The 12163-nt window shown below is 39.9% G+C and overlaps 1 protein-coding gene across 2 annotated transcripts in view; it reads left to right on the forward strand.

Annotated features, from left to right (window-relative positions):
• The window catches only part of jade2 (jade family PHD finger 2), a 175479-nt gene that overhangs the window by 84137 nt on the left and 79179 nt on the right, over positions 1–12163 (forward strand). For both annotated transcript variants that reach the window (XM_072375200.1, XM_072375201.1), the window contains exon 5: positions 10069–10217. In XM_072375200.1, the coding sequence (XP_072231301.1) occupies positions 10069–10217 (149 nt within the window). The remainder of the gene's footprint in view (positions 1–10068; positions 10218–12163) is intronic.

Consider the following 12163-nt stretch of genomic DNA (forward strand, 5'->3'; position numbering starts at 1 on the left):
TCACGTATGTGGTTATGAAAAATCTATTTGACAATAATGCTTCTCCTCCAACATAATAAAACAGAGGACAAAATACAATAAAACGGAACTGATTCCCTGTGAAAACTATAGTTTTATGTATTTTCTAGGTCCTTTAACATCTTTTAACTCTTCATTCTTCAGCCTGTACACGGGGCATATAGCCTAATATTAGCCAATTAGAAAATAAACTGGAAATACTAACCCGGTATTCGACATGTAAATGTGGGTGACGACACTGCAGGTGTTTTATGAGGTTGGATGTGTTGCCTCCTTTGGCTCCCATAGCTTGGTGGCAGCGCCTGCTCAGTGGACGGCCATCTCTATTGCTTTACCATCTGTGTCTTGTTTAAACCCAAAATAGTTCCAAATGTGGCTTTTGGAGTTTGTTTTTAGTGGTGCCACTAGCACGCTGCGGCAGACTCGCCGCACCGTTAGTATAGTAATCCACGGTAGTACCGTTGTGTAGAATTTCTAGTATAGTAGGGACCGTAATGATTTGGCACCACGGGGCACCGTGGGTACCGTGCAACTCTACTGCATTCAGTTTATTTAAAAAAAACAACACTTTATTGCATCTGGATATTGAAATGGAAGGGAAGTGAGCAACAGAATTTTAACTTTAAATGAAGTGATCTTGAAAAGCATCCTTCCATCCCTTCTTTCTTGTTTCTTTCACCATCTTTGATCAGATGTTTGACTTGTTTTTTTTTCTCATCCTCATCTTTCCTGCCTTCACTTTTTCAGATGTATCTTTGTGTTGTCTTTTTTTCTCTTTCTTTCCCACTTTAAAAGCTGATGAATTGTTTCATCGTAGAAAGTGTCAGACTCTCTTGGGTAAAATGTTTCGGACAGTTTATCATCGGGCTGCTGACAGTGCAGCAGCAAGTTTCATTCTCCCACAGCCTGGCTTGATTTTGACTGACTGGGTTGTTTGTCTCTGAAGGTTCTTTTTTGTAAAAACAGTTTTGCTGTGTGTCCTGAAATGAGGGTGCATTGCTCTTGATTTGGTACACCAACAAAAATGTAATTGATTAGCCACTCACTTGCTGAGCCGACTCACTTTTCTGTGTGGCTAAATGGTCTTTGCTTTGTAACTTACTGCTAGTCCTCTTATTTCCCTATTTTCTTCAAAGCTCAAACATTTAATTGCGGTTCAAGCAATAATATTTTACGTTTTTGCACCTTGTTCCTTCCGCATCAGACAGTCGTCTACACAACAAGATCTAGTCTGCGTTGCAGCCTGGACCATTTTACCACACACGGCTAACCGTGTTACTACAAGTAATTATAGATTATTTTACCCAAAAAAAAGACATTATAGTGACATGGTAAAACGCCTATCTGATGAATAAGTGACAGTGTTTACAAATCTGCCCGAACTGCTGTGAAATTTTAGTGTTTGAGTTGTTTTCCTCCTCTGAACCCCCCTATTATTAAGCAAGCTGTCTGCTTGTTTTGCAGAGTTGAAAGTTAGTGAGTACTGCAGCAGGAATGACTGGGAAATGAATGTGCTTTATTTAATTAAATGTTTTTCTTGTGAGTTGGTTTAACAAAAGAAACTCTGTCAGAGAGGTATGTGAAGCACGAATAAAGGATAAGTGGCAGAAACTTTCTTTCTTTCATGCTTTCATTCATCTCAGTTGCCTTTATTTCTATCTTGTTGCATTCTCTATCCGTGCCCTCCCTCTTTCTTTCCACTTAACCTTATACACGTTTCCAGCCTCAGAACGACTTCCTGTTCTGCTTGAGTGATATGTCAGGAGTTGGTGTCTGTTTAAACTAGACGTGTCCTGTGTGGGCAGGGAGTCTGACTGAGAACTCGGCTCAGCCACTGTCATTCTGCCCACACTGGAAATGTCTTATGTAAACACCATCCACTTCATCCCTCCTTGAGAAAACATTATTATTGATGTTTTATGAAGGGGAGGGAAGTGAGATTCACAGATTGGTGAGGAACATATGGGAGTTGGGAGAGAGTGGCAGTGGCAGGCCTTACTCTTAGCCTCTAACTTTCTTATATCCCTTTTAAGGATGATGGGTAAGGAATTGAAGGGTTTCTTTTAAATCCAGAGTCACCTCAGCATGTACACTGAATGCACCTGAAGTAGGAAGCATTAGTACCCCAACTGTAACACATTATTTTTTAGTAGTGAATGATAGTGAAATTATTCTGAGGATGACATATGCATGTGGCTATGAACCAAACAGGTAAATAAAGGATGAACATGATGGGAATGAGAGATACTTTGAGCATGTGTCTGTTCTTTTCAATCTAAGATGTTAAAAAAAAGTTTATTGGCAGCAGCAAAATGCTGTCAGACATGTAGATTTTAATTTACAAAAGCACCTGTGTCACAGCAGCAATGTGAAACTTGCAGAAAAGAAAAAAAACCCAGTGGTTGGTTGGGGGGGGTGTCTGTACTTCCAGTGATGCATTGTTTTACATCAGAAAGGGGATTTCAGGGCACTGAGGAGATGTTCAGTGGACAAAATCTGAAGAAAAGTGCTGACAGAGAATGAGAATTTGCATTTCTGTGGTTTATTGACTTTAACTGTGAGATCTGTTGAAGTTCAGAGAAAGTGGCATAAAACGTTAAAGTTCCCCTTCGCCAATAATCAACTTTTCACCTTTCAAATTCTTTGTTAATTCAAATTTGACCCTTTAACGTAGGTCAGTGTTAAACCACTGAACACTGACATGTGAAAGCATAAGAAAGGCACCTAACTCAAGGGATAAAGCAGGGTTGTTTCTACACATAACAGGCAACTTAGCAAGTGAATGAATTGTATCTTTAGGTACTTTGTTACTAGCAGCCCGTCACAAATGTCTGCAACATTTGTCCCCGTCTTCTTGCAGAGATTTTCCACCCAGCTACCTATTAAGTTCTCTGGAACATCAGAGGATGAGAGGATGAGACAACATATGAATGTCAGCAAATATTTTCAAAATGTTTTTGTCTGAAAGTGATGTCCTTAAGAAATAGGAAACATATCCAGCAAAGACCTGACCCAGGACCTGAGAGATGCATCTGGACCTTCAGCTGATCCATCTACCGTTGGCCCAAGCCTCATCAGAAATGGTCTCCATGGAAGGGTGGCTGTCAAGAAGCCATTCTAAAGGAAGGGAATCAGGGAGAAAAGGCTGAGCTATGCCAAATGACACAAGAAGTGGACTGAAAATCAGTGGCAACAGGTCTTATGGAGGGATGAATCCTCCCCAGAGCCCGGACCTCAACATTATTGAAGCAGTGTGGGATCATCTGACAGAGAACGGAACAAAAGGCAGCCGACATCCAAAGAAGAGCTTTGGGATGTCCTTAAAGAAGCCTGGAGAACTATTCCTGAAGACTGCTTAAAGAAATGACAGAAAGCTTGTCTCAGAGGGTTCAGGCTGTGTTGAAGAATGAAGCTTGTTTTGAAATTAGAATTTCAAGCTTGTCAGAATTGTCCAAACTCTATGCTCTATACTGTGTTTCCATAGGTTTTTGAATGTTTTGAAAAAATGCTGCACATGTTTCTCATTTCCTTGGCAACATATGAAGAAATGAGAGATGGTTCAAGATTTTCAAACGGTACAGTCAGTAGGATTTTTCTCCTGGAGAGTCAAGAAGAACTTGGATGACCAAATTACTTTCAAGTATTTTATAAGAATCACTCTATTGGTCTTGGTACATATTAGGTTAATAAATTAAGGGGAGTACAAGCTGCTTTATACTTGTTTTTTATGTAATGCGTAAATGCTAAGTGTCCTCAATGTTCATTTGCATTGGAAATGTTTTAAAAAGGCTCTTTCGTTTATAAATTGAGAGCCAGAGAGTGAAGACTTTTGTTGTTGCAAGAATCAAACTTTTAAACAATTTTGAGGTAATGTCTCACATTAACATGCGATGATTTTGACCAGAAAGTCAGCTGAAATCTTGCTTTATTCCACTGAGGCAAATGTGGGGGAATGATTTGCATCAGTTGTTTGACTCTTTTGCACACCAGATTGCATGTAAATCTCCTCTCCGCCCTGCCCAAGCTCATATAACATCCTGTTCAATAATGTTACACCACAAGATATACTTTTACAGTTCCCACTCCTCTGCTCCCTCGAGCCTCATCACATGCTGCAAACCAGCTACACTCCTGCTCAGGGGCTCCAAGCTGAAGAGAGTTCAAGGAGGTGCAGTGTTTGGTTTTCATTGTTTTAGGAATCAGAGCCCCACCGTGTGTAGTTCCTCCTGAATATTTCATGACACACACCACAAAGATCAAAGCAAAATCAGCTGTCCTATTGTTACGGCTCCAAGGAGAGAACATATAAATAGTCGCCCTCTCCTACTCCTCTCATTAGGCCAACTCGAATGTAAACACGAGGGATTTTCTTTATCATTGTGTGTATCTACCATGGTGAATAGTTTGAAAATGGGGGAAGAAAAAAAGAAATCTGAAAATAAGGGGACTGCCACAAAAAGATTTCAGATTATATTATTTACAGTCTATTTAAAGCTTTAGAGAGCGCTTCCGATATTGACCTATAACGTTATCTCCACCTTTGTTATGATCAAACTGGACAATGGGAGAGCTTGTGCACATGCTTTTGTTTACCTATGTTATATAACGTGTGTGCGTGTGTATGTGTGTGTGTGGTTAGCATCCATGTGACTGCAGGATACTTGATACTTATCAGTAGAGGAACACTTTGTACTCTGACCCTACTAACTCACTTCCTCTTTGATGAGGTGACTTGGCATTATTATAAGGCAGTGTTTTTTTATCGCGTCATTCTCTGTTTTCTGTTCCCTTTATCTTACAAGCCCCATGCTCACCACATAGGTCACCGGACTACCGGTGAAAGAAGGAAATTCTTCTGTGTCGCGTTTAAGACATTGAACGTTTGTTTCAGCTGGTCATTACTCATATTTAAAAGACTCGCACTCTGTTAAACTCGATCAAATAAAGTAGGCCGTGTGCCAAGAACAGGTTGATTTTGAGTGTGTAATAAAATGGATGAATGAAGAATCTGCTCAGATGTCTGTGGTGCCCAGGCTCCGGTTATACCAGTTAATTTTTTCCCTAACACTTTCTTATTTAAGTGTCTGTATCGCTTGTGTTTTCTCTTCTCTCTTTTTGCCTCTCACTTTTGGCTGGAGCCCAAATAAACACCATTTGGGTCGTAAAACAAAATGTAATGAAGCCCATATTAGAATAAACATGAAGAGTATCATAAAGGCCAAACCGCACTCTGCTGATAGCATCTCAGTGTTTTACAGCGCTGACTGGTTATCACATAATGAGCTGGATAATCAGTTTTTGCCAGAGCAGAAAATAAAGGCAGAAAGAGTATGATGCGCATTTTTTTCTTTGCTGCCAAAAACTGATTATGGTTATTCCTCTGGGAAAGTCTCAGTGAACACTGATCTGCTGTCGATATTAGTCATCAGAACAAGAAATTGGTATTAAGCTGTAGATAGAAACGTACCAGAACGTAACCTTTAGGGTGATTCTCACCATGAATGTCGTCGGAGTGTCGTAGGTTGTTGTCTACTGGCAATTGTATGCTATTCAATTGAAATTTCACTGAACTTCAGTTCGATTTATAGAGCCCTGATGCACAACAACAAATAATTACTTAACATGGAGAGAAACCCAGGAGATTTGAGCAGCACTCAGGAACAGTGGGGAGAAAAAACGGCCTGTTATCAGCCATTATTATCTAGTATTATCCTGTTATCCCTTTAAACAGACTCGGGGAAGGTGGCCGTCCGCCTTGACCTGTCAGGATGAGGGCGCACTGTTACAATCCTTTAATCCCAATACCATGTTCCAGTTTAGCTGCCAGCTGTCAGGTCAGCTTAGTGTGTTTTCTTATTAACAAAATACGTTTGAGAGCCTTACCTATTACAGTTTGAATGAAGACTAAACTAATGCCTGTATGATACATTTTGTCTACAGGGAACTCCTATGAGTCACTTTACATCTTTAGTTGGAAGCGAGGACAAACTAAAGAGGAGGCTGGACTACTGTCCCTTCATTCTTTTGTATTTTCATTGTTCTGAAGAGCAAATTTATAGATTGACAGCGGCATTATACTTAAATAATGGAACACCAGCGGCCACTGTTATGAAACACTTGTTGCATTTAAAGTTGCATAACAGAAACAGTCAGCTCAGTGTCCCCAGTATAAAAGCCATTCTCCCTCCCCATGTGCATGTTGCTGTCTTTCTCTCCTTTCTCCTTTGCCACTTGACTGGCCAATCCTGTTTGTGCAGTATCAGATATCAGCCTGATGGCAGGCCAAAATAGGCTTCAGATTCCTGCTATTCTGGCCTTACATAAATATATTAGAGTCTGGATTCATTAATCGTTACACATTAGCACGTTGATTCTGCAGTTATGGTCAAAATTGGCCATTTGCAGACAAAAGTGGGTCAGATCTGTGCCTTTTATTAGATTAACCGATGCAGCGTCTGCAGTGAAAATGCTGCTGATCACTGATGGACAATTACGGTACCAGGATGGTAGCATCGATTGGAGCAGGAAATTTAAGTATCCCTGAGTAGTCTGGGCATCTTCACGTAAGCATTAAAAAGCTGAAGAAAGCCACGCCCAGAGTATATGTGAGCGCACATCTGCAGTTTTATATTCTTTTTGTGCAAAGCGAGCTCTGTCGGTTCACTAACAGGCAAACATTGAAGAAAGCATAATTAGAAGGAACAGTAAGAAGAGGTGAATGTGGAAATAATGTGTGAAAAGCGATGAAGCGGAAGTGACAGAGTGTGTGAACAAAAATTAGGCAAGATAGTGTTAGTGAAGTGAATTTAATTGAATAATACGCCATCAATTCCAAAGAGGTTTAATGAAAATGATTTTTGCAGCATAAAGAACAGTTACTAGACAAACAATAAGGGACGAACCTGGTTTGAATTAAAAGGAAGAAGGGTGGCGAAAACTGATAATTCTCTGTCTTCATTGTCCTGTGTGTAACTGCGCCAGTTAACATATTTATTGTATACTGCAATAACCACACCACTAATTTAGCCCCGTCAGTTACAGTGAAATCGCACCGGTGTTAACTCATTATTAGAGGATATATAATTCATGACCTGTTTTAGTCTATTTTTAACTTTTAATTTATGGTTCCTGTTATCTTTATTTTGAGCTTAACGTTATTCTTGTGAGGACACAGAGTTCATTTGGGGCAGCTGTTTTCTGATGATGACTGCTGTAGCGCTGATGTCAATGATGAGGATGAGCATAGTGCTGCTCGATGTGCGGGTGACGGCAGTGACGATGGTAAGCGAGTGCTGTGATAATGAGGCGTTGAACACAGGAGCTAAATCGAGAGATAAAGGTTGCGTTGTGTTTGTGGTTGTGATCATTGACGCACTTCAACTTTTCACACAAAGGTCACAACCTCACCAGGCAAGATAATAGGGATGTGCCATGTGATCAGCTGTTATAGACAAACTCTGCCATTGTGTGTGTGTGTGTGTGAGATCTTTACAGTGTTTTGTTTCTTCCTCCCTGTATGCCAGCATGGGTTTTTTTTCCACATACCTCTGCCAGTGAGTGTCCACATGTAGTATGTGGCCCTGTATGAGTGCGTATATGAGCGTGTTGGAGTCTTTACTGGTTCCCAGTGGGTGAAGCAGAGTTCCTGACCCCATTTCCTGCTGTTGTTGACAGAGACATTCAGCCCTGAGGCTCTGGAGACTAGACACTGCGTGTTGGAGCTTCCTGTCACTGCACCCTATCACCACTTGATTTTTCATTGTTTCAGTAACGTTTCTTTTCCCTTCATATCAGTGAAACTCTGATTTAATCTCTCTGGACCATGAGGTCAGGATATGTCTGTAAGGGAGAGCTCCAGACATGAAAATTACCTCCCAATAATTACTGTTGACATAAGCAGTCCAGTGTGTCATGGGGCACTCACAGTGTTAGGAATATCCTCACAGTTTTGTGCAAGCAGCTTTGATAGACTTAATTTCATAAACACTTATCATTGATGACCTTAAACTGACTTCAACCACTGGGAGAGATAAATAGCAAGAACTAGATAGATGTGTATAAAGGCTGTAAAAATAAAACTTTAATATAGGCAATTATTCATTTAAACTCTACGGCAACAAGAATGTTTTCTATAAGTGGGAGCAGCTGATGGAGCTAACCACAGCCCAAGTAATGCCTGGAATAAGACCCCAAATCCAGACAAGTTAAAGAGGAGACCAAACTAAGAGCAACAGAAGCTGCTGACAAGGAGGCGTGAGTAGAGAACGGGGATTGTGATGCTCGTTGGCAGCAGATGTATTGCTTGGGTGGAGTGTCTACTCCTTGGATGTTAGGCTGTTGGCTGTGGGTTTCCATCTGTGTTTTCTGCCAAGGGAATTCACCTGTTTCCTGCTGATGCTGCATGTGGAGTCAACAGCTCAGTTGACCCCACTTATAGCAATATCTGGAGATTTCAGCAACGTCTCTCAATGGAACAGTTCAACTTTCAGTCATTTTGTCAGTTTCATTCATCCATTCATTTGTTCATTCGTTAGGTTTTCTTCAGTAATCTTACTGCAACAATATAAGTTACCTTTAGGGATTGATAAAGTGTATCTCAATTCCATTCAGTCTAATTCTATTCATTTCACCGCGGCACCGTTTTGATAAGCTTTTGCCATGTGTAGCACTTGTGTTGGAAATTTCAACCAGTTTATGCTACTAAGGCCTAGACCTAAGAGTAATAAAGAACCTGGTTAGTAGTAAACAACTGACAGATTTTTTGCTTCAACAGACACAAAAAATAGATATATTTATATATAAATTCAAGAAACAGGGAATAAATTGCTTCCAAACCCTAGTTCTTATTGTACTAGTAAGTGTTCTTTGGGTTTTCTTGTGCTGGTTCGTGTCTCTGGTGTACACTACATGGGTAGGTATTAGTGTATATGTATTTCCTTAGCTGGGAAATCTTGGGTCTCCAAGATGATTTCACTGTGAATCCCTGTAGCAACTGGCCAGTCTACTGGCAGGAATCTTCAGAGCATCGTCCGTGGGTCTGGCAAGACTTCACTCACTCAATCAAAGGGTCTCAAAAAAACAGTTTACACATTTGTGTAGAGCAACAAATAAAAGGACTTAATTACTTCAACACATACTAAATCTCCATAAATGAAATTTCAGGTAGCCGGCTCACCTAATTTTTTATGAAGCTGAAGCAACCCCAGATCATAACACTACCACTACAGGCTTGTAGAGTTAGCACCAGTCACGATGGGTGCAGCCCCTCTTCTTACCCTGATGCAGCCATCACTCTGAATCAGGGTGAATCTGGACTCAAACCACATGAACTTTTTGCATTGCACCAAATTGTAATCATTATACTCCCTATCAAACTGGAGCCTCCGTTTATTTATCAGTTCTACAGTTTACAGTTTACAGTTCTTAACCCAGTTTTAGGAGTTTCAGCTGTCTTCTTTGTTGTTTTGTTGGCTTGATACAGACCAGTAATTTGACCGTTCAGAAACCAAACTACTACAGGATGTGTACTCCAAAGGTTGTTTCAGGAATGAGAATCTCCCCATTGCATCAGTTAGGGTTAAATGACTTGTTACCATATTAATCCCAGCAGTACTTTCAAGTCCAATGGGAGGCTCTTACGTATTTCTTTGATTTGATCCAGGTGGATTAATTGTTAATTGTTTGGGTGTTTTTGTTAGGACATGCAGTGTATAGCTTTTATGTTAAAGGAGAATCACTGTGTTTTTTGTGAATGTGATTTGATGTCTTGTTCTCTACCGAAGATGGAAAGTATGAAAGATATCTGTAATATATAGAGGAAATGAGCATTGATTTTTTTTAAATTTATTTTTTTATATGATAACATTCAGAATTATCAGGAACATCACGTTTAATACATTAAATGCATTAACATACTTCAGCATCTAGCAAAGGACAGAAGAACTAATATATATATATCGCTTAAAAAAAAAACCTAACTGCCCGCAGGTGCCTAGTGTTATTGTTTTGTGTTTTCTGGACCACTAAAAAACGTCTTTGTTTTTGTTTCAGGTCTCTGCCAGAGTCGACAGGTGGCCTGTTCAACAACGAGAAGGAGGGAGATGCTCAGCCTCCCCGCACCCAGCTCTACAGCTGCTATGACCTAGATGACCTGGATGTTGCCTGGTTGCAGCTGGTCAATCAGGAGTTCAGACAGATGGGTGAGTGTTCAGACACTTCCGGTATAGTTTTATAATAACAGACAGAGAATATCACTTGTGTAAAATGACAGAACTTCAGTTCTCTGCACTGTGTGAAATGTGTCGGGATGCAAATATGAAATTGTTTAATTTTCTAATGAAACCCTCAATTGTTATATCTTCAAAGTGTGTGTTGTTAGGTTTTAAATTGTACTTGAGATTTCTTCTTTTACTTGGTTTTATACGTCTGTGCTGACGACAGCTTTGGCTGCAGTTTATTATGCCTTCAGGCCGTCTGTGCTTCTCTTTGCATTTACCAGCCATTTACAGTCTTATTTATGTGATATCCTAAGGGAAATTTAAAATTTGGCACAAACATCCTTTTCTCTCAATTTTCAAAATAGAAAAATCCTTCAAAGACATTAATCCTAACCCCTTAAAAACCTTAACCTTTTGTTTCTAAAACATTCACATGTGCTAAAGCTGTTTGACTTTAACTGTGCAACCCCTAGTCTCTCCTTTTCCAGCTCTCATTATTTCTCCCTTCTGCTTTATCATTACCTCCTTCCTGCATCTCTTCTTCTGCAGTTTTCTGTCACTCTCTCTCTCCTCTGCTTTGCTATTCTCAGTTTCTCCATGGTGACAAATGCTGACCCCGAGCATCTCCCTCATCTCCACCATTTTACTCAATATCTGATCGGCCCCTTCTTAGATAAAGCATAGTAATTGTATTTATACATCCCCGCTGGGGTTTCAGGCCTTATTTCTGGTACACATCGTCCTTAAATCAAACACAGACTCACACACACTGGCTCTCACTGAAGCAGAATGGAATTGTTTCTCATAACCTTCGACAATACATCAAACAAACAGAACAGAATATTTTATTGGTCGTCATGTCTCATGTTGCAACATTTTCTGTTTCAACTGTATGTAAGTGTGATCAGAATGTGTACTTCATGAACCTACATAGATTTGGTTCTTCAAACCGTTTTTCAGTTGTAATAAAAGAGATTGAATTAATTCGCACTTCACGTCATTCAGCTTGGAGTAAACCTGTTTTCATGCAGAGCAGTTTATCAAAAACACCAAAAAAGATAAATCAGTAGTTACAGAGTTAACAGTAAGTATTTAAGTTCAGGCTTTATAGCGTAGTAACGCATAAAACAGATTCATTCAAATAAAATCAGTGAAATAAAAGCACAGAAAATCTTCACATGGAAGTTGTGGGAAAGAAAGGCGGAAAAGGCATATTGATAAAATGAAATTAAATGCATGAATAAGGAGAAGAATAACAAACACTCACTATTGATAGAATAGTCATTCTAAACTGTCATTGTGTTAGGTTATCGCTGTGGGAATGAATGACCTTCTTTACTGGTCCTTGGTGACGAAGATGAAGAAGCCTCTAGCTGAGGACTCCTGTTTAATCTCCATGTTGTTTAGACAGTGTGCAGTGTTGTCCATTATGTTGAGCAGCTTAGGCAGCTTTCTTCTTTGCATAATCAGCTCCAGGGACTCCAGAATAGTCCCTAGCACAGAGCTTTTTAAAAAATAATTTTTATCAACTTCTTTGAGTCACTGGCTCTGACACTGCTGCCTCAACAGATGGCTGCAAAGCAGATTGCACTCTGCACCACAGACTAATAGAAGATATGAAACATCTTTGTGCAAACCTGGACCTAAGCCTCCTCAAGTTATAGTTTGTTCTGTCTCTTCTTGTAGACGGCCTCTGGCTGTATCAATATACACTTGCATTTTCCTGTTTTGACAAGTAATGCAAAAAGATGGAACTTGGGAATGTCTGCAGAGCGCCGAGGCCTATCTGAGTCGAGTTGAATGAATACACGCAGGAGTATTTTGATCGCCAGCTGCATCAACTGGGTGTGTTAGTTTTGAGAAGGTCAATTTTGTAAAGTTCAAGTTTACATGCATTTTAAAAGTCTGGTTTTGGTTAGACTGACACA

This window comes from Leuresthes tenuis, unplaced genomic scaffold (assembly GCF_036924035.1).
Source record: "Leuresthes tenuis unplaced genomic scaffold, fLeuTen1.0.hap1 SCAF_21, whole genome shotgun sequence".
Lineage (NCBI taxonomy): Eukaryota > Metazoa > Chordata > Actinopteri > Atheriniformes > Atherinopsidae > Leuresthes > Leuresthes tenuis.